At 42.0% G+C, this 23205-nt stretch overlaps 1 protein-coding gene across 3 annotated transcripts in view; it reads left to right on the plus strand.

Annotated features, from left to right (window-relative positions):
- The window catches only part of SS18 (SS18 subunit of BAF chromatin remodeling complex), a 46444-nt gene extending 41402 nt beyond the window's left edge, over positions 1-5042 (plus strand). For all 3 annotated transcript variants that reach the window (XM_075744210.1, XM_075744211.1, XM_075744212.1), the window contains 2 exons: positions 1111-1244; positions 3342-5042. In XM_075744210.1, coding sequence (XP_075600325.1) covers positions 1111-1244; positions 3342-3368 — 161 coding nt within the window. In that variant the 3' untranslated portion in view covers positions 3369-5042. The remainder of the gene's footprint in view (positions 1-1110; positions 1245-3341) is intronic.
- Positions 5043-23205: the final 18163 nt, after the last annotated feature.

Genomic DNA, 23205 nt, shown 5'->3' on the forward strand with positions numbered 1-23205 from the left:
GAGTTAACAGCTGATGTCATTGTAATGTCCAGTGCCCGTAGGTAAAACTAGACCTCTTTAGCACTGAATCACACTATTGCTAAAACACCTAAGTTTCTTCTGAGGGGAGGGAAAAAGGGTTGGCTTGTTTAAAAGAAAGTACTTCTAAAGAGTTGCAGCTCTTCCTGACTGACCATTTTTAAGGGGTGGTGGTAGAAAAAAGCTAACTTAGATCCACTACAAAAGATCCATATGGAGTGTCACTGAAATACACAGCACACCATCTCTCCCAAGGTAGGAAGAGATGAGGTTGATCTTGTTTGGAACATGGCTGCACTGCTTGATGGTAGTAACATGCAGCTTCCAATGGTAGACAGGCAGAGTCCCTGTGAATAGTAACCGAAAGAATTTGTATTGACAAAAGAACTGCTTCCTTTTACAGCCAAAAAAGGCTGGAGCCAAAATTGATTGTTTGGATTTTTTTTTCTATCCTTTTCCTGGAAAGCTAAGATGACCAGAGGAGTATGGAGTAGAGGGTGCTTTTTTTCCATCTCACAATAGCATTTACTGGTTGTCACATCTCACATTTTATGCATGTAACTTGCTTGCCTGACATCCCATTTATGATTGCCTGCTGTGGTGTGAGAACTGACTTTCTGGCAGCGCAGCACTGCTCGTCTCTTCAAAAGGTCCAAACACTGAATGCAGCTGATCATCTGGCTGCTCCTGGCACTGTAAAGTTCTGGAACTGGAGCAGCATACATCAGGAGGAGAGTGTGCCTCCCTAAATCCTGGAAAGTGTTCATGTTTATGATTTGTCATTTTTTGCCTTGTTCTTCCCTGTCCTATGACCTCGTGTATGGAACTACATGCATTGGTAATAAATAATGAATATATAAATAAAGGTAAATGTTTCTGTGGTTGGAGCACAGGCCCTGTCAGCTAAGGTGCTTGCCAGGGTGAGAGGAGGACTGCTGATCCCTAGTATGTTTTTAGGTAGGAAAAGACCTAATTGCACAGTAGTGATACTTCTTAGCCCTGCTCAGTTGTAAAATTCAATGCTTTTACTGTTCTCTTCTTCCTAACACCTTAAGCAATCTTTTTTCTTCATTTACATTTAATGATCTCCAGGTCCTTCCCAGAGTGGTCCGGGACCTCAGTATCCCAATTATCCACAAGGACAAGGCCAGCAGTATGGGGGATACAGACCCACACAGCCTGGGCCACCACAGCCACCACAGCAGAGGCCTTACGGATATGACCAGGTATTCTTTCATTTGATGAGAAAGTCGTGATTCCTACACACTCATTTGATAATCTTAATTTCTTGCAGACATTTAAACTAATGAATTTGAGAACGTGGTCTCTCGGGTGTGTAAATACAATTCTCGTGTATTTTATTTCCAGATGAGTTACCCAGAATCATTTGTCTGGAGGTGTGGTTAGTCATTCTCTTCTGAGTTTGCAAAGTTTCACTGCGATTTGGCAGTAAGGCACTCCAGACAATATTTTTGGACATTAAAAATAAAGGTGATCTGTTTCATAGCCTCATGGTGAATGAATAATATGAAAGATGAGGTTCCTAAATCTCTTGGTGGATCATTCTTCATTACTGCTTTGCAATAAAAAATGTTGAATTGATTTTCCACAAACACAAATGCAGTAATCCTCACCACCTCAGTTATGCAACTGAAGTCCCTCTACTGTAGAGCTGTGTAGGGAGACATGAAGCCTATTTTTTGCACAGATTTTCTGTGAGCAGTATAAAGGAACACTGAACATAGGAAAGAAGTGACCTGAAAAATCAACTGCTTCTTTCCTATCACTACTAAGGTAAGTTTAAAACAAACGAGAACCACCAAAACTCTAGACTGGAGTTGTAGTGGAAGATTCCTGTTAAAAAAACCTGTTTTAATTAAAGGATAAAGCAGAGATTTTATTCCTGTAGAAGTACTAAACTATAAAAATCTAATCTTTGCAATATGTATCATTCATAAATGTCATTAAAATGTACACTGTTACTTGGCATAAATAAAATGGAGAGTAACTAAATATACCTTGTGATCAAGGTGAGGTTCTAGTGTTGAAATAAAATCCTGATATATCAATAGGAGATCAGTTGAACTTTCAAGGAGAATTTTCCCTTGGAAGTGAGAATAGCCACAATTGCTCGCACTTTTTAAAGAACAGTTGGCTTCTTTTCTACATAAATTAGAAAAGGCAAGGAAGAAGGAATAAACTCTTTCAGTGTGGTAGTTTAGAGATGCAATTCCTTCTAATTATTCAACAGATAAACAAAATGCTCATGCAATGAACTAATAGCTTCCTCCAGCAAATAATAAGTTACAGGAAAATGCTTTGCTTGTGGCAAATGTAGGGTCAAGGAAACTGATTCTCAATTTGCTGAGTTTCTTCCTGCTTTCTTCGCAGTAGAAGTGGATAACCCTCTCTGTAGATAGGCTCTACTCTTCCAGCTGGTGCAATCTAAGTTCCACTGGGAAACTCAATTATAGAAGACCTCTCCACTCTTTCATACTAGCCATTCCCATAGGAGTTACTGTGCTTAAATTCTCATCTGGCAGCTGTTCTGAAACTCTTCTTCCTGACTGATTGTCATTACAATGGAAAAAACTGACATTGCAACATAAAACTGGAGTTTAAAATACTGCCGTACCATGATGGTACTTAACATGAAATGGTGGTGGGACCACAGTTTGGAGACTGTTCATTACTTGTTTCTGCAAGCCTTGAACCCTGTGGTGGAGGATCATGGTAAGCATGTAGCACTGATGCTTTCAACTCTGCCCTCCTCTGCAGTACATGACATTCTGTCAAATAGAGAACATCAGTAAGGGTAATAATTCTATGTATCAGATCTATGGAATAATTGATTCCCATAGGATATGTTGACTAGTTCTTTATGTTCACTGGGATGTGCCTTGATTCGAGATATATGTATCAGTCCATTCTTTGATGCTTGATACATGAATATTTTTAGGTATTTCTGAAAGCAGGTTAGTTTCTTAAATTACTTTGAATTTAGGTGACCTTGTCTTTTTGAAATTATTTTCAAAGTTTAGGTGGGAAGTAATTCCTGTCTTTCATTTTTGATGGTGTTCTGCAAATTTCATAGCAATATACTGAATTTAAAGGTAGACTCTTCTGATCATATTAGGTTCCTGGCTTTAAATCCATTTTTAGTAAGATGATACTCTGTACTACTTACTCATATGGGTTGATCATTTATTGTAATTGTTTTCCATCTTTTAACATCGTAGACTATTTGGATGGTCTTCTGATTCCAGCTTTTAATACAGGAAAATGTGCCTTGTCTAATTCTGTATTTTGAATTTATTTTTTAGGGTCAGTATGGAAATTACCAACAGTGAAGAAGTACTCACATTCCGGTAGGCAATATCTATTAGCAGCCATATTGTCTTCTCAGCACTGTGGACATCTTCCTGAGATGAGAACCTCCCATTCCATCTAGCTTTTGGAAAAATCTTGTGGCTGTTTTATGGTATACAGTCTTCATGGGTTACTTGTTAAAGACTGTAGATTCTCAGAAACTGATTTCACATCTCTACTCTAGATGGCAATATTGGACAGAAAATATGTGACATAACAATTTGCAGTGAGTTGAGAACTGTACGTCAAATAGACTGTTACAGACTGAAAGGTGCGAACAGCTTTGTATGTTTATGAAGGTTATGGGAATTTAATATTTTTTCCACAGATTTTTTTTGTAGGGGGAAAGGGGAAATGCACACTTTTTACAGCAGCAATATTTTGTATATTATGTTTTTCATGTGGTGAATATGCAAGACAGTACACTACTCGCTGGGCCGGATAAGAAATCTACTGTTAAAAATGGGTTGGGGCATGATAAGTGCTTGATTGTATAAGTCTCGAAATGGTGTACAATAAAGATAACGGTGAAAAAAGGTGGAGAGCATCATACATCACTGATAGGTTCATGTACAAAGAATAAGAATCCCAGGTATCTAAATGGGAACATAATTAAGGACAGTATAATATAGTCTTGTGCAAAGATTAATTTTTTAAGCTTTCCAATTTTTCTGAGTGAAGCATTTTTGTAAAAATTGTTTCTAACATAGTTTGACAATTTTCTGCAACATTTTTTGGGTAACAAGATAAACGTTTGAGTTTTATTTCTCAAGTGTTTTGTCACAGCTTTGCATAAGCAAGCTGTAATCCCTCTTAATAATTGCAATAACAAAGAAAATGACAAGTGTTAATTTTACTTGGCTTGAATATGCAAAGAACTTGAAAAAGAATATGGAGGACAGGACTGTATTGTATAAGTGTATTTTAACCTTTAGTTGAATAATTTGTATGTATCAAAATAGCCTAGAAGACTTTGTAAAGCCTATCTAAACTTTCCTAACAGGGACTTAATATCTTTAGAAAGGAGGCATTTTTTGTGTGTGTCCATTTTTCTTATTGGTTAACATGAGACCAAGGGATGTTTTATAACATCAAATGTAAAACCTGTTGGTGAGGTAAATGCCAAATTTTGTTTTGAACTGCATTAATGCTTATAGTGTTGCATGTGAGATAGAGGCAGCACCTTGATCAATAGCATAGTACACAAAAAATTGGGTTTGAGACTGTCCCGCAACTGTACATCAGATAAGTAAATGGATACTCTGTTGTGCAGGAATATATGCGCTCAAGAATTCCTGGTAACTTTTATAAAGGACAAAACTTAAAATTAGCCCAGGAGTAAAATAATATTTTTTTTCAGTTGGCGATCATGGTTAGGGGAAAAAAAAGAAAAATAACTGGTGTTCATAATATGTATGGCATTATACATGGAAGACAAGATTTTCAATTTATTCATCAGTTTTAAAGGGAAAGCAATTTTCTTAAAGTCGATAGAAAATACACATCAAGGTTTGAACAGTTATGGCATGAGGAACGTTATTATGAATGAAATGCTTGTAGGTTCTGTGCCAATTTTCCACCACTGTGTACTTCATTGCTATTTAAAACTGTACTCCATCAATTCTAACGGAAGAATAAATTATTTGTGATTTTAATTTTCTCATTTGTTTCTTTAAATTAGATCCCTATCACTCTGATGTCTCATCTGGAGACTGTGCTGTGGGTTTTTATTTTACAGAAGTTTGGCCAGAATAACCAAACTGTATTTGCATTCTAGGACTTTATCAAAATTCTCTTGCCATAGCCAAGTTAATTAGAATTAACTGTTCAGTAATCAGCATGTTGTGTAGGTTGTTTGTTACGAAATTCTTCCTCTGAAAATGAAGGTCCATGAGGCTATAATCAAGATGACTGAATTAGATAAATGAGTTGAGGAGGCAAAAGTGTGTTGAACCCAACCTGGTGTAGATATGTTATCTCATTTGAAATAAGCTCAACTGACATTAAGAAATAATTTGTCTTGCCAGCCCATCTTCTGTTGTCTTATTCTCCTTTTTAATGGAAACTAAAATTGCAATTTTAATAAGCAGAATTTCCTCCAGGGTTTCCCTCCTAGAGACTACTGCATTTGCAAGGTTTAATTGTTTTATAACGGTCCTGTTTCATAAAACTTTTTAATTGGTGGTGACAAAAATTACCTTATTCCTCTGATACTATGCCAGAAGAACAACTCGAGAGGAGATAGCTCCATGTGAAAGTATTTCTACTAAAATTATATATTAAAAAAGAACCAGTTTTCCCTAAACAAAAAAGAACCAGGAATGCACGACAGGACCAGGATGAAATAGCAAGATACAAGGTTCATTTTAGTAAGTATTCTTTCTTAAATAAAATCCAAACAATGGGAAACTAGTAAAAAAGGTGCTACATTTGGCATTTTACATGTAGAATGTAGAAAATAAGACCTAAGAGAGGGACTGACACAGCAAATCAAATCTGTGAACAGAAATGTTACAAATCTTCAAAGAGTGAAGAGGAGGAGTTAATGAATTAAGTGACTTTTAGTTATCATAGCGCTGTGATTTTTGCTGTCTTTTGGTCTGTCTTTTCAGAGTTTTATTTCCTTTTCTGCTCTGAATGACTCATGGAAGGAAGAAACTGGTTCACTGTTTCAAGTGATTGACTTCACGGTGTTGAAACATAAGTAAGCAAACATGCCACCTTATAGAGCAGGATAAATGCAAATAGTCCTGCTTTCATTTTCATATCTAAAATTACTTGTAAAAGTTTAAAGTAATTGAATTTTTTTTTTTTGAGAAAATACTCCTGATTAAAGAGGGGCAAGGACTTCACTGCAAAAATACCATTGTACTTCTACAGTTCTCACCACAGAGGATGCTGAAGATGCTTTAAAATGATTGAAAAAACCCAACCAGATTTTAGATTCCAAAAAAGGAGAGAATACTTAAATTTACAAAATGAAGAGAAATTCTTACATCAGCAAGTCCAGATGGAATTCAGACAGAAGCCCTGAAAATGTTTCAAAAGAAAGTAGCTACTTTTCCTAGATGAGCAACAGTTGCTCTATCATAAAGTAGAAGCAAGGGTGAGATTCGATGAAATGAACCCAAACAAACATTCTGAAGTGAATAGATAGCTGGATAAAGTAATATTTTAAATAGTATACCAAATGATCACTTCATTTAAAAAAAGACCAGAACGTGACCCTTAATCTACTAGAATTACTCTAAAAAATCATAGCAGAATCTAATGGAATTGATATTGATCTTTACTTGTGTGTTCACAAAGCCTAAATTCTCTGAGAAGCTGCTACTGTAAAGATAAAGCATGCAGTAAGGTGGACTGTGAAGCACTGGAAATTAGCTAAGATGGGGGGAGAATAGGAATTCTAAATATAAAAAAAGATGGAAATTGATAATAAATTATGCCAGACAGAGCTCTTTAGGGACCACTGATTAACACCAAATAAATTGGAGAAAAGAACACATGTTACAGTAGCAAAATGAGGTGGAAATGGTGCTACCTAGATTAGGCAGGACTTAAAACTTTGTTGAAATGCAGTGGACCATAGCAGAATTTAATAAATGGTTGACGTTTACAAATACAACAAAGGAGGTACTGAGTGGGATAATATCAATTTACTCATATGCAGTTAATCAACTGTCAGGAGAAATTCTGCAGCTAGCGCAGTAAAACTTCTGTTCAGTGGGTACAAGAAGTCACAGTGCCACTGAAATGTTCAAAAAGCGGTGGTATGGAACGCTTAACAAAATACCTTCACACCGATCGCAGTTTTATCAACACTCTGAATTACTGTCTTCCTCCTCGTATCTCCTGTGTCAAAAAAAGATACCTCAGGTAAAAGATAAGCAGGTAATGAGTGGTCAAGAGCAAATGAAGTATGTTCGTGACTATTTCAGAAGGAGGTATAGTATGTATAAACCAGTGGTGCATAACAGTGTAATTTCTGCAAGGATACAACGAGGTGGAAATTAAAGGCAACACCTTTAAAATTGATAACAGGAAATGCTTTTTACGGCATGCACAACTACAAACTCAGTCCTCAAGGTATTACTGAAGCCAGGGACTTTGTAGGATTAAAAAAAAACCAACAACCTGAATTGGATATATATGAGAACATGCATAGTTATTTTACATCAGATGAGTTTATTTTGAAAGAATGTAAAACCTCATGCTTCACAGCTTTATGCAACAAGCAGCACACTAGAGTTTGGAAGGTATTTCTGTTGGTGCCTTGACAGTAAGTATTGGGAGTATATGTAGATTTTTTTTACCATAACTTTTAGAAGCTCACTGTGCAAAACCTGGAAGTAGGCATTAGCAGCAGACTATTGGTGAAGGTTGCAAATTAAATGTAGATCTGAACTGAGGTGGCAATATTCTGTTCAGAAAATTATTTTTTCCACTATACTGAAATATATCACCAAAATAATACAAATAGCGATATACTTATATTTCAAACTTGGAAGATGCTGGGTGCTTTCACGCAATTCTGATAAACTTCTGTTGACCCGGTTTTTCAAGAAAAATTCTTGACTAATCTAGCAGAACATACGATTTCCTGTACCTGAGACCTGATGATTTTACAAGAGGAGTTTTTTTCAGTTTTCTGTAGGTAATGTTTTCTAATTTTCCCTTACCATTTTTTCCCTTGATCTTAAGAAATGAAGGTAGTTCAGTATGTCAGTGGCTTCACATAGGTACACCCCGGGTTTCTGGTGGGGAAGAGCTGAGGGGCTGGGAAGGAAGCTGCTGGAGTAGCCAGAGCTGTTGGTTTGTGAACTCTTCAGAGCACCACGTTACATTCACTTGCCTTCACACTTTTTAAACAAACGGCGCAGGTGAATTGCCATATAAATGCTTTTGCATTTTGGTTCATAATTTTCATTTAATCTAAAAGTTAATTTTACACAGCATAAATTCTAATCACCTGCTGCAGTCGGTGTTGCCAGAAGTGTTCTGGCATCTTGTCGCAGGTCCATTACAGATAACTTTTGTAGAAAAATGTCATTTGCTAGGGCAGGTTTGGTAGAAATACACGTTATGAAATTAAGTTACATCAATTGTACCGCCTGACTTTTTTAGCAACCTTCAAGTGAAGAATTTTTAGTCTCCAGTATTAAGTTGCCTTCTTCACATTTTCCCAGTAATAGCTTTGTCATCCTGAAGCCTTTACACTTCCTGTCCACAGGGCTACAATATAAATAACTGCCCCAGCTCTTGGAGTTTCTATCTAAATACTGATTATGGCCTTACTTGTTACGATAGTTTCTTGCCAGGTTGATATGGTCTCAGTCTCAAAGGTTAATGATCTGTGTATCTCTTCCCGCCCCCCCCCCCCCCCCCCCCCCGCAACAATACAGATCATTTCAGAGCTAGCTCTTTGTATTTGAGCACGTAGATAACTACATCTATCCGTTTGCTCCCAAGCCTGTTTCCAGTTTGGGTAAAATGTTTCTCCTCTCTCATGAAATACCTTATTTAGAAACTTACTTTTGGGGAAAAAGGGTTCTGCCTATAAACAGCAGAGTTTTTAATTTCTTAAGCCCAGAGAGCCTGCCCATCTGAGCGTGACAAAGAATTTGCTAGCTTGACACTGGTTTCAGATTTATCACCTGCTTCGGTATCCGTGCAGGCTCAGGAAAGGTAAGAGCATAGCAAAACTGAGGCAGGCGTGAAGGTTTCTGTTGTATCCCCCCAAAGTTTTTTGGCTGATGGCAAGTGGTTGATTTTAGGACCGTAAATAGATGCTTGGTGGGTACTAGAATATCTGTGACCGCTGTAAGTATCTTGTGTGCATGCTAACAGGCCTAATGGTGCCTGGTGTTCATTGGTGTTTGTTACGAGACTTGCTGTGCTCTTGCTATAAAGACAGCGTTGATACTTGATTACCTCAGAAGCTTAGTTCTATATGGCCTGTATTATTTGCCCTTCAATTTCATGTTGCCTCGTGTTTTCCTGCTCTCTGGCAGCAAACAAGGAAAGCAGAAAACCAGGAATCTTGCATGAGACCCACCCTGCTGAGAAAGGAGCAAGGAACGTGGAGATAAATTGACTTACTTAGTAGTTCTTTTGCCTGTTTAGAAATTTGGAGCTTAAAATGTGGTAGACCTGAGGTCTGTGGGCCAAGCATGATAGCGGTGACCTGCTGGCTAAGTTTTCTTGATGCTCTGCCTTATTGTTGTTACTTAAGTGACCACTGACAGCTGGTCACCATTTGAATGAGCACTGAGCAGTACATTTGCACAATTTTTATCAGGTTTTGAAGTGAACTAGTGGGCCAAACAAAGTACCTTTTGTTGAGCTGCTTACATTTCCACTGAGAGTTGTTGCAGAAGGATGCTGCAGGGTGTCATGCTGCCTGGTGTGTATTTGTGTCTGTAACACATTGGTCCAATGACTCAGTAATTTGTAGGCTACCCCATGTCATGCCATCAGCAGTGCAGACAGTTTGTATATAGATGAATGTTGAGAAGCTCTCTCCCTTGTTGGTGTTTTGCACTCTCATCATGTGACCATGTTGATAATATGTTCTGGTTTTGTAAGCCATAACAGCTCACCTTTTGACCATGCCTGTCTTCTAGAAAGGTGGCAGGCAAGACTCACTGTGAAGCCTGGCAAAGGTGCAAAGATGCTATGAGGAGGCTCTGAGCCCAAGAGATAGCTATGAATTAGGGGATTTACATCATACATGTCATTTGGAAGCAGGGCTTTTGGGTGATGATCTCTAGGTAACTGCTCCCTAAGTTTCTAAAAGAGCACACCACCTTCCAAGCACCAGTGCGTGCGAGAGAGAGGGTGCCCGACAGGCTTGCTTCTATTGCTTTGTGGTCAATGACTTTGAAGTGGGAAAGTCTACTACAAAAAAGATGGACAACAAAATCTGCTTTCTGGTAAAGTCCATAACGTCATGTGGAACTTCACCCAGCACTGAGTGGGCACCTGTGACTACATCAACAAAAAGTGCTTACTGCTCCTTTTATAGGAGGCTTCATGGATTTCCACACATGTACTGAGTGACATCACTGGCCCAGGCCGGGACACCCCTGTACCCCACCATCTTCTGCACATGTAGATCTTGAGAACTGGAGACACTAGTACTCCCTTTTCTCCAAATAAATGAACATCCAAGGAGAGTAGATCCCTAAGTGCACCCTGAACAGTGGTGCTAACAGCCTGTGGCATAGGGTCACGAGAGCTGATGCAGACAAGCACGTGTGGTGTAAAGGGCCCATTTATCCACCATGCTGTTCACTGATCAATCTGAGAGCTATGTAGCCTCTGAAAGCAAAAAATTCATGTCTGAGTAAAAGGAGGGTGTAGAAAGCTAGGACAAGGAAGACATAGGGAGACTTGGAAACATCCACAAACATAAAGGCTTCCTTAATGTAACCCAGGAAACTTGCAAGGATAAGGGAGAGTCTGTAGCACCAGTGCCAACGCAGGGGGGAGAGGGGAGAACTTGGTGCTTTACAATGACTGTGATGGCTGATGGTATTCTCAGAAGGCAAAAACATTATAAAGTAATATGCATTGGAAGGGACCTAAGGAGGTGTCTAGTCCAACCTCCTGCTCAAAGCTGGGTCAATTATGAAATCAGATCAGGTTGCTTAGGTCTTCATCCATTCAGGTCTTGAAAACCTCCAAGGATGGAGACTGCACAAACTCTCTGGGCACCACGTTCCCCAGCCTGGCTTTCACAGAATCACAGAATGGTGACCCTACCACCAGGGGGTGGAAGGGACCTGTGGAGATCATCTAGTCCAATCCCCCCCTGTTAAAGCAGCATCACCTAGAGCAGGTTGCACAGGATCACGTCCAGGTGGGTGTTGAAGATCTCCAGAGAAGGAGACTCCACCACCTCCCTGGGCAGCCTGTGCCAGTGCTCAGTCACCCTCACAGTGAAGAAGTTTTTCCTCATGTTTAGATGGAACTTCCTGTGTTCCAGTTTGGGCCTGTTGCCTCTTGTCCTATTGCTGGGCACCACTGAGAAGAGTCTGGCCCCATCCTCTAGACATCCACCCTTTAGATATTTCTAAGTATTGATCAGATCCCCTCCCAGTCTTCTCTTCTCCAGGCTAAACAGACCCAGCTCTCTCAGCCTTTCTTCATATGAGAGATGCTCCAGTCCCCTCATCATCCTCGTAGCCCTCTGCTGGACTCTCTCCAGTAGCTCCCTGCCTTTCATGAACTGGGGAGCCCAGAACTGGACACAGTCCTCCAAATGTGGCCTCACCAGGGCAGAGCAAAGGGGGAGGGTAACCTCCCTCCACCTGCTGGCCACACTCTTTTTGAATGCACCCCAGGATATCATTGGCCTTCTTGGCCACAAGGGCACACTGCTGGCTCATGGAGAGCTTGTTGTCCACCAGGACTCCCAGGTCCTTCTCTGCAGAGCTGCTTCCCAGCAGGTCAACCCCTAACCTGTACTGGTGCCTGGGGTTGTTCTTCCCTAGGTGCGGGACCCAACACTTGCCTTTGTTGAACTTCATCAGGTTCCTCTCTGCCCAGCTCTCTAGCCTGTCAAGATCTTGCTGAACATCAGCGCAGCCTTCTGGTGCGTCAGCCACTCCTCCTAGCTTAGTATCATCAGCAAACTTGCTGAGGGTACATGCTGTCCCTTCATTCAGGTTATTGATGAATATGTTGAACAAGACCAGACCCAGCACTGACCCCTGGGGCACACTGCTAGCTACAGGCCTCCAACTAGACTCTGTGCAGCTTATCACGCCCCTCTGAGCCCTACCATTCAGCCAGTTCTCCGTTAACCTTACTGTCCACTCCATGTGAAAAAATTTCTTTTAGCAAGTCTGAACCTCTTTTCTTCAGCTCGTGCCTGTTGTCTCTTGTCCTCCAGCCATGCACTGCCATGAAGTACTTGGTTTGATCTCCTTGCTAACCTCCCTTTAGGTGCATGGAGGCTGCTGTTAGGCCACCTCCAAAACCATCTCATCTCAGCTGAACAAGCCCTGTTCCTACAACCTCTTCTCAAAGGCCAAGTGCTTTGTCCTGGTGGCCCTCCACTGAATTTGCTCCACTTCATCAATTTCTGTTCTGGGGATGGGACAAGGCTGTACACAGTACCGCAGGTCCATGCAGCTCCCAATGCACAGTCATTCCCTAGCTGTCAAAGATGTCAGTGCCCATAAACAGAAAGTGTCAGGAACCAAAGACTACATGGGAAGAGGTGTTAATTTATAAGATCAGGGGAGGAACAAGAATGAGGATAGTGAAACAACATGCTTAAAAGTCCAGATGTCTGTATATAAATGCAGTAAGTACAGGAACATACAGAAAGATTCTTAAGTGTATGATTAAAATTATGATTGCATTGACATAACAGAAACACAGTTCTATTTATTTATGTACAGGGCTTGAGCATTAACATATACGGAACTTTTCTCAGGAAGGACAACACATTGAAGAGAGAAGATACTTTATCAGTGAATAAGGCAGTATGTCCTCTCTGAGGTATGGAAGATTGACCAATTGAGAATCCGTGGCAATAATAAATGGAAAGAGAGTAAATACTGTCATTGTGGTGCAAGTTTACTATAGACTTTAAATTAGATCTGCCTGAATTACAACTGTGCAAATACCTCTTGGGAAGGGGATGCAGCAGAATACGGGCAGTTTCCTAGGAACGTTTTGATACAGAAGGCATGGAGAAAGCAGCCAAGTGGAAAAGGTCTTCTGTGTTCATTCTCACCACTGAAGAGGAATCACCTCTCATTGCAGGGCTTAAAGGCAGCTCAGGTAAGAGTTCATGAGGTGCTAAGAGTTTACTCTTAGAATTCTAAAAGGAAAGGAAGAGAGGAGCAAATAATGTTTTGAACAGCAGAACCAATGTTGCCCATTTTTGCATAGTAGCATCAAGAATAAGTTTATGGTTGGACTCTCTGATGCCTAGCGACTTGAGCTCTAACAAGACCCTTTGCTGAACGGAGGTATTTATCAGATTTCTTTTCTTTCCTTCATGAGTTATTTTGTGACCCTTGTAGGAATGTATGTCTCGAAACATCTCTCTCTGAGTTGAATGAAATTTGTCAAATTTGGTTGAAATTTGTCAAGGAGTTAACTTTTCCTCAAGAAGCCTAATGAACAGCAAACTTCCACAAAGAAGATGTCTGTAATCTCAGAGAATGAAGAGGAAACATGTCATGGGGAAAAAAAGTCTAAAGAAAAAGGAGCTCAGGAGAGCTGGCAAGCCCTTAAAGAAATCATACTATGGGTAGAAGTACAAATTATCCCAATGTGGAGGATCAAGAGCTCATCAGTGCCTTCAAACAAAAGAGGATGTGCACAGTAAGCTCTCATTGTTAGGATTAAGTTTAAAAGAATAGTAGAACACATTGAAATAAAATCAAAGCAAGCTATAAAATGAAATATAACTATTCAGAGATACTGACAGAAAAGGAAGAGGTGGTCCATTACTTCACAGAGAACAAAAGCTGTAGACAGTGTTGCTGAGTAGTATTCAAGCTTAAGACATTGCTCCTAGACTTAGGTAGGAATAAGCAGTTACACATACCTGATGAGGAACAGCTCATTAGGTACATCTAACTTTACTATAGTTACAGCAAATTATTAGATTGCTAACCCTATTTTAGGATCAAGGAACTAGTAAAATAGCAGCAATAATAACAATACAGTCTAGATTTGTTATCTCAGCGCCTGTATCAGACCAATTTATGGCAGGAGAAAAGACAGTGGGCACATTAGAGGTAGGCTCTTGGTGGGGATAATTATCCCCAAATGACTACTGGCAAGAGGTGAGTATGGAGAGATGATGGTGGATGGATCTCAGAGGGGAATAACATGTATTGATCATATTTATCAAACACAATGAGCTGACCACAAGATCCGTAGTAGTATATTGACTCATTATAGTACAAAACATATATTAGGTCTAACATAGATTACACCTTTATTTTTAATCCCCACCACCACTGAGGGAGCCATGAACTTCCAGCAAAGGATCTGATGGGGAGGGAGTAAGCAAATGGTCTTGCAGAGAACCAGCTGCTACATCCCATGGAAACGGATGCTGGGAAACCAGTAGGTGAAACTCTCATTTTGAACATCAGTTGCTGCTGCTATTCGGTTGTACTGTTACTCCTTTTTAACTTAAGAAAACATCTGTTAATTTTAAACTTTGCCTACACAAATTCATGATGTTATGATTCAGAGGGTCCTATGCTCCCGCGTGATTTTCAACCTTATGAAGCATCAGTACAAGTTTCCCAGTGGGTGCTGGGAAACTGGGGCTTTCGGGAAGGTGAGAATCCAAGTTCTCTATTAAATAGGCTGTTCTTCAACAGATAGAAGAAAATATTTTTGATAGTGAGAACCTAATGATGCTCGGAATATCCTTCCATCATCTTCAGCTGAGCTGGAGATGTCCTGGCTGGAGCTGCAGACAGTGCCTGTGCTAGGGAAGGAGGCTGTATCACCATCACAAAAGGAGTTTCCATTCCCCAAACACCTTTGCTTGACCAGGGAGGAAGAGGAGATGTTCCTCCTCTTTCTCTGAAGGAAGAAGCAGCTCAGCTGAGCAGCTGGGTGCCAAGTGCAGGGGGAACTGCACTTCCTAGGGTGGGGAGCACTGGGGTGGCACAGCAGAGTCCCTGCAGGACCCAGAGCTCAGCAGGAACTGGTTTTCAGAGCTATTTAATTGACCCACACCTACTGCTTTAGACCGTGCTAGCCGGTGCGTACACAAAAGCAAATACTTCTGAGGTGTGCTGAAATAATATCTTTGCACCACCTGTGGATATTTCCTAGGTAGTGAGCACAGAAACTAGAGAGCGATGTGGGGGAGGGGGATATACTGGGGGACGACGACCATACTGTGCATATTTTGGCACTTCCTGGAACATCTGACGCCACAGGAGCAAAACAAGCATTTCTGTTATCTGCAATCCCCTCACGTTTTTAGGAAAAACACTCTCCTCAAAGGTTTATGAATGGAATCCTAAAGCCTGCAGCTCTCTTCAGCAGCCGCAACTCTACTAAGCCATCAAGACCTAGTACTTTGGTTTCAACATCCCACTGTCTAGCAAGTTGTTGAAGCTCCATAGCAAAGTTGAGTACTTCAAATCCTGCCAGTTAGAGCTCAGTCCTCATTCCCACATAAACACAACCATTTTGCAAACATGATCTGATATTAATTACCCCCCTGGCACCAAAAGTCAGGATTTCCTGATGCAGCCTGCTAATGTAAAATGCATTAGTGAAAATGCTGGCTCCAAGGGGTTAGGTTCTCTAAATAAACATAGCAAAGTTCTTCTTTATTCGTAACTCCCAGGCTATTCTGAAAGACTGATTTCTCCAACAAGAAAATAAGAAGACTAAAATCATCCTTGGGTTTTTAATAGGTTATAAATGCCTTTTTTCTATTCAGTTGCAGGAACCAAATGTCAAGTTGTAGATCAACGAAATCTAACTCTTTCTTGCCTTAGAATGAAGTTTGTCCGAGCTCCTTTCTGCTGTTGGATGCTTTGTATTGTCTCTCTGATGGCAGATGGCTGAGGATCAACAGGACAGGATTGCACTTCTGACTTTTGGGCAAAGGTGGCAACACTAAAAGGAAAAGTTCGTAACGGCTAGGAAAGCTTATTATGTAAAAAAAAAAAAATCTTAATTTCTAAGGCATTGACTTAGAATTATTTTTCTTCCACTAAAAATGGAGAGGAGGACTCAAACAAAGCCAGCTTGCAATGAATGAGAAACGTTCAGCTCTGTTAACAAAATATGGCTGTGAGGCCAGTGATTTCCATCTGAGAAATTGCCCGTGTCCTCATTGGCAATACCAGCTCAAGGCATTGCCACCTTCTGCCAGTACCGCAGTGTATTGCCTTCACATTTGCGCCAAGACTTGGACACGATCTGGAATTTGATCTGGCTTGAGCAGAAAAATAAAGAAACGTTTTTTTAAAAAACCCAAGGTAAATTCCCTGAGCCATTCCCAGCACAGTCCCAGGCTGCGTTGTCCTGGGACACCTGACAGGCACAGTGAACGGCGAGAATAGGAGAGCAGCAGCAGGAGCTAACCCAGCCACAACTGCCCAGAGGTACCTACTGCCGAAATGCTGCTGCGCCCCGCGTGCCAGCAGCAAACAGCTGGGGCTCTAACCCCGTGGTTTGCACCCGCAGCGTCTGCAGGGCGAGAGCTGCCTGCCCTGTCTGCGCAGGGCCCGGCGCCATGGGCTGGCGTGGGGAGAAAGCACGGAGTGGAGCAAGATCAGAGCATTGGGGAGGGGTGAGCTCTGCTTCCAGATGTTCTCCCATCTCTCGCTGGCCACGCCACCAGATTCATGAGCTCCTCCAAAGTCCCATGCTGTAAGATTTCCACCCGGACTAATAAAAGGCAGCCTTAAAATGCCTGGGTCAGATGCCACGGAAGTCATAGACCAACAAGTCATACGCCAGCTTGGACTCCCCTGCCTCACTGACGGCTCCCCATCCTATTTATCCCCAGGGTTTCAGAGGCGGCTTTGGCAGCGAGGCCCAAGATATCCATCCCTGTTCTGCCTCTTCCATTGTTGCATTTCCCTAGCTTTCCCACCATAGGGATCAGGGGAAGGGAGTGAGTTAAAGCCCTAGCCTAGTGCTTTTATACGGTATAATGACGCTGAAACGGTAGTGAGGATTTCAATCCATAAATGGCAAGTGCTATATAACTAGATTGTCAAAATAATGGGTACTCAGTCCTCTTCCCATCTCAGAGCAGCTAAAAAATATATACACTGGTATGATAAGTTCAGGTACAAGCATCTCATCCCCACCTGATTTGAAACACAAATGCCTGTTAATATTACTCCATTACAAGTAAACAAACTTGAATCTGAAATGCTGTCCAGCACATATAACAAAATCTCTTCAGCTTATGGTCCCATCGCATTTATAAGAAGGCTGCAACCTCCAATAGATTGAAAGAAAATTAAATTACAATTTCAACAGAATACTTGTCCAGATCAAATTTTATTTGAATCATCTAATGAGGCACATTTAATTGCTGGAAAACTGCAGCATTTTTTAGAGCAGTTTTCAAATGTTAATTGCATCTTTTTTATTTCAACAGTTTGTGAATGCCATGTTTGGTTATGAATTTAACTTTCTTGATTCCAGCTAATATGAAAAGCCTTTCTGCCTTGCATATTTTGTTCTTTAGTTGAATTACATCCTAGAAAGTGTTTTACTTTTGTCTCTTCCATGCTTGTGGAGGGAAGAGTGAAATGACAGCTTCAGACTACTCCAAAATTTTTTCTTAATCCAAAAAAAAAAAAGTTTGCTGTACAAGTTTTCTACCAGGGTCAAGATCTAGGGGAGGGGGTAGAGGATTCTAAAATTTTGAAACTAAATACCTCTTTTCTACCCAGAGTTTTCAGAATTCATTCTTTGTCGCGCAGGTCTGAAAGGTTAAAAATAACTGTACCTCCTGAGACTTCTCCCTGGACTATGCTCTTCCATGGGATTCTGTGAGCTTTTTCCACCCAAACTGGGTCAGCCTCCGTGCCTAATTTTAAAATCTCTGGGATCCAACGCTTTATAAAAATCAATGAGAACTTTCCCATTATATAATCCCAGCAGTCACATATGATATGCTCTGACCTGATTCTGCTGAAGCTTGATTTTATATATTGAAATGGTGATTATTAGTTTTAAAGAGCTGTGAGCTCCTTGCGGAAAATTATGGGGAAAATTCTTCATATGTGGAGCCTTTTCTCTGTCACTTTATGCAGACTCCTTCCTTTTCAGGCAGGAAAACTACAGTTAAAATGAGAATGTTTCCTGATTGAACTTAGGAAATTGTCTTTTAAGCTAAAGGTTGAGAAAGTACATGTGCTTATGTTTGCTCTGATTGTGTTTGTGATCTCTTCTACTCTCTGAAAATGTAATTACAAGAGATAGTAACGGAGATCACAAATACTTTTCTTCTAGACTTTTTGATACCAGAGTTGTTCATGCAGCTAGCCTGAGAGGTCAGGGAAGAACTCAAGCAATATTAAACGATATAGGGGACCATTACTATCAGATTTATGAATAGACTAAAATGATTTAGGTATTTATGTAAAATACCTCATTGTTTTTCCAGTCTCTGCTTGCAGAGACTTTTCTTTGCTATGATGCCTACAAAATATTTGACAGCTGTTTGACTGCTCGCATGCTAAACCAGTGCCCATCATACTCAACTTTTTCTGTGCTCTGACTTTTCTGGTGATATCCAGCTGTTTCTAGACTTACACTGCGTATTGGAATAAGATTTTTGTTCATCTGTGTTTACGTAGCACCTAGCACAGTGTCATCCTGATGCATGGCAGGGAATAGGAGATGCTCCTGCAAAGCAAATTAACAGTGTCTTTGGGATTTGGAAATGACATGAAGAATTATTCAAGATTCAGCTCCAGAAAGTAAATCACTAAGTCAAATTGTTAACGATAGTTGTGACAGGCCGCTTGGTAGCAATGTATGGTTTGGAATATTATTGTAAACAATTTGACAAATACTTTAGATAATGAACAAAGTAATAAAAAATCAATGTCTGTTCCCAGATAATTTGTGAAAAGGAAAAAGGAGTATATTTATCAAATATATTGTTTCTGCAAATAGTTCACCTCATGATTTCAGAGGGGAAATAGGTAGGAAGAGAAAATGAGCTCAACAAAACAAACATCAGTTTGTATGTCAATATCCTTGTAAATGGCAACGACAGAAGGGAAATACAGCTAATACGATAATGGGAACAAAATCGTTTCTAAACCAAATATTTTGTTGTGACTCTCCCGAACCTCGCCAGCTCCTCAACGGTGACAATTCCGAGGGGTCACACGCTGCCGCCTGGCGCGCTCCGACGCTGGAGCCGTAGGAGAGCCCTGGCTGTGCCGTTCCGGCAGCGTTTCCCAGCTCTCCCACTCTTTCACTCGCCGTCCCGCACCATATATTTCCTTTTGCTCTCTGTTTGTCTGCGGCAAATGGCTGTTTGGGAAACAAACAGGCACGTTTCTGAATTCCAGGGGAACAGCAACCTGGCTCACAGCAGATTTCCTTATGGCTTTTTAAGGACAACATTAATATCATTTATAGTCATCTTAATCATTCCTTTTGACAGAAACAACCACAGAAGAGGGAAGCTTCTTCCAAGAGACTGACTCTGCCTTGCTTGTGGCTTCCCCCTTAATTAGGAAGCCAGAGGCATATGTCTGAAACCTACCTAGGATGGAGCTGGGCAGGTTTAGAAGCCCCAGGACATATATCATTTCAAAATTCAGCTGCCCCAGACCCTAGCCGAGGTGCAGAGACGTCTGTGTGACCTGCTGTCACATCCTTTCCTCGGTGGCATAGAGTTTCACGGCAGCTCCCCTTCCCACCTCCCAAGGTTTTCATTTCAGGCTGGTGGATCACACGTCTCCTGTCACTGGGGTTCCCAGGCAGGGGGGGAACAGCTGCTCCAGGGAGGTATAACAATTTATTTTGTTTCTGATTGGAGTCATCGTGATTTTTTAATGGGTTATTTTTGGTCTGATCAGACGTAGGAGAGGTAACACCATAGCTGAGATCAGGATGGAAAGCAAAGCCGGAGGAGTATGGACAACCAGCCTGTGCTCAGAGCCGCCTTGCTGTAGGAACGCCTGCAGAAACACCAGCTTGTGACCTGGGAAAGCAAGGCAGTCATATATGTGTGTGTGTGTGTGTGTGCGCGTGCTGGCGGGGTGTGGGTGTGTGTGTGCTGGGGGATGTGTGTGTGTATGCAGGTGGGTGGTGGGATGGCGCGGTCCTGCCAGTGCCCATTTGCTCTCCCCTTGGTGCAGCTGCTCCTCCTTGCTCCTCCGGGAAAAAGAAGAACATGAAGTTTGAGGTTTGCATTTTCAGCTCCCATCTCCTCCCCTAAGGAGGGCGGCTGGCGTTGCTCTCGCGGTGATGGAGCCACCAAGCACAGCGTGCCAACGGCAGCAGCGCTCTGCACCCGGAGAAGTTCTGCCACACAGCCCACTCCTGAAGAGCAAAGGTAGAATGAGAAATAAAACCAAATCTTAAAAACACCTCCCCCCACCCCTCCCATCTTCCCGGGCTCAACTTCACTCCCGGCTTCAACCTCCGCCCCCCCCAGCGGCACAGGGGGACGGGGAGTGGGGGTTACGGTCAGTTCATCACACGGTGTTTCTGCCGCTTCTTCATCCTCAGGGGGAGGACTCATCGTTCCCCCGCTCCAGCGTGGGGTCCCTCTCACGGGAGACAGTCCTTCACGGCCTTCTCCAACGTGAGTCTCCTCCATGGGGTGCAGACCTTCAGGAGCAAACTGCTTCAGCGTGGGTCCCCCACGGGGTCACAAGTCCTGCCAGCAAACCTGCTCTGGTGTGGGCTCCTCTCTCCACGGATCCACAGGTCCTGCCAGGGGCTTGCTCCAGCGCGGGCTTCCCACGGGGTCACAGCCTCCTTCAGGTGTCTCCACCTGCTCCGGCGTGGGGTCCTCCACGGGCTGCAGGTGGAATCTCTACACCCCCTCATCCTCCCTCCATGGGCTGCAGGGGGACAGCCTGCCTCACCATGGTCTTCACCACGGGCTGCAGGGGGATCTCTGCTCTGGCGCCTGGAGCACCTCCTGCCCCTCCTTCTGCACTGACCTTGCTGTCTGCAGAGTTTCTGACATCTTCTCACTCCTCTCTCTGGCTGCAAAAGCTCTCTCTAACTGTTTTTCTCTTTCTTAAATATGTTATCACAGAGGCGCTGATTGGCTTGGCCTTGGCCAGCGGCGGGTCCGTCTTGGAGCTGGCTGGCATTGGCTCTATCAGACACAGGGGAAGCTTCTAGCAGCTTCTCACAGAAGCCACCCCTGTAGCTCCCCCACTACCAAAACCTTGCCATGCAAAACCAACACAGTTGTTCATCTGTGGGCTTCAGCGCTGCTTGCTGCTCCCCTGGGTGGCTGAGGAGCAATCTCAGAGCTGGTCTCTTGAAATCTGTGGCCAGTCCTCAGACTTCTGTGGTTTATTCCCAAAAAACAGAATCTTATTAGATTGGGAGGGAGAGACTCTCTCTGGAAAAAGGATTTTCTCTGCCAAATGCCAGGACCCTAAATAAGAAGGAGACTGAAACTGGAGAATATCATGAATCCCACAGGAGGTCTCTTCTTTCCCATTAAAGCCCAAAAACCAGGCAACATATACCTGGGAGTTTTATCTTCCCCCTTTCCACAGTATTATCTCCCATCAGTAGTAGTAAGCTTGTAGGGATGTGTTTTCATTTTGTGAGTATCCTACTATGCAAAGAGACAAGGTGTCCATGTAAGAGCCTGTTTGCAATGATGGGAAAATGACAGCTGGAGAACGTAGGTGGCATTGAGCTCCAGCCTCAGGTCTACATTTGCTCACACCTCAGCAAGTATCTTTTTTTTTCTAGGATCTTGCCAGGGTGTGTGTGCATAGCTTAGTAATAAACACCCACAGTATTTAACTTATTTTGGGGTATCAGATGTTCTTCTGCCTTTATGCCCATGCAAAGTCAAGACACCCTGCAGCACGGAGCTGAGTAACAGTGCTTGGCAGCAGACAGTAGGCACTGAATGCTGCTACAATCAATGAAGGTCTATGCAATAAATGTCTTGTAGTAGTATTTAAAACTCAGATATCTGTGAAAAACATCAACTTAAAGAATTTTCTGTTCTCATTACTTCAGAGTGTGTTCATTCAAATTGAACACAGATCATGGAGGCTCTAAAGTTCATTTAAAGGTGTGCAAAGTTACAACCTCAAATTCACATTTAAAGCACCAAAGGAAAGGAAATCTGACTTTGAAAAAGTGGCTGTAAGTTGTAGTTTTAAAGGTAGTAATGAAGTGCCCATGGAGGGGAACTGTGTATCATATCCTCTTTCATTGGTTTCAGACATACTCCTTGACTTGGAGAAAAAGAAAAGCAGAGTTGGGAAAGCCATTACAGGAGGGATTGATTTCAGTTTGTTGAGGTTACACAAGTCTCGCCCTGACTGCTCTTGTTCTCCAGGAGGCTAAGTGGTTATCTTAAATGTGAGGGAGTCTCTCCAGGTACAGCAGCCAGTCAGGCAATAGCAGGGATCCAGTAAGGATCTTAAAACCAAAACAAAAAAACAAAGAAACCCAGTCCTGGTCTGCCCAGAAATAAGGTTTTTCTTTTACTTACCTGACCTGATTTGTGGAAACATTATTTGCAATACTGGCATTTTTCCTTCAGAGGAGAATGAATTTCCTTCTACAGACTCTAGCTCACCATCTGCACTTTGCTTTGCTTTGCACAGTCTGAGTTTACTTTTCCTGAGGACCGATGAGCATCCTAGTTGAACAAAAACCAAATAGCACAGTGTAGGGGAAATCTGGCAAGCTTTGTCCTCCTGATGGGTGAAGTATTATGTCTCACTGTACCTGATGGCAAAGTCTATGTTTTGATAGCTTTCGATGTTAAGTGCCGGTTTAAAAGGCGGCACAGAGATTCAGGCACCTATAACCTACTGGAAATCAGTGAGTGCCTAAGTCTCTTCGTGCTAAATCTCAGGATCCTAGCCAGAGAGGTTTGGCCTTTCCGTACAATTTCCATGTGTGTTATTCTTCAGGCATCTTAAAAATGATTTTTTAATGATTGTTTTTTAAGTCTTCTTTTTGTCATTAGCTGATGTGGAAGCCCAGCCTAAAGCTATTTAAGTCCATAGCAGTCCTTTAGCTGAGCTTCACAGCTTTCCAGAAGGTCCATAATGTCTGGTGCCTGGATGGTATGGTGGTTTGATGCAGTCCGTCACGCAGTCTGGG

The sequence above is a fragment of the Balearica regulorum genome, chromosome 2 (genome assembly GCF_011004875.1).
Source record: "Balearica regulorum gibbericeps isolate bBalReg1 chromosome 2, bBalReg1.pri, whole genome shotgun sequence".
In the NCBI taxonomy this organism is placed as follows: Eukaryota; Metazoa; Chordata; class Aves; order Gruiformes; family Gruidae; genus Balearica; species Balearica regulorum.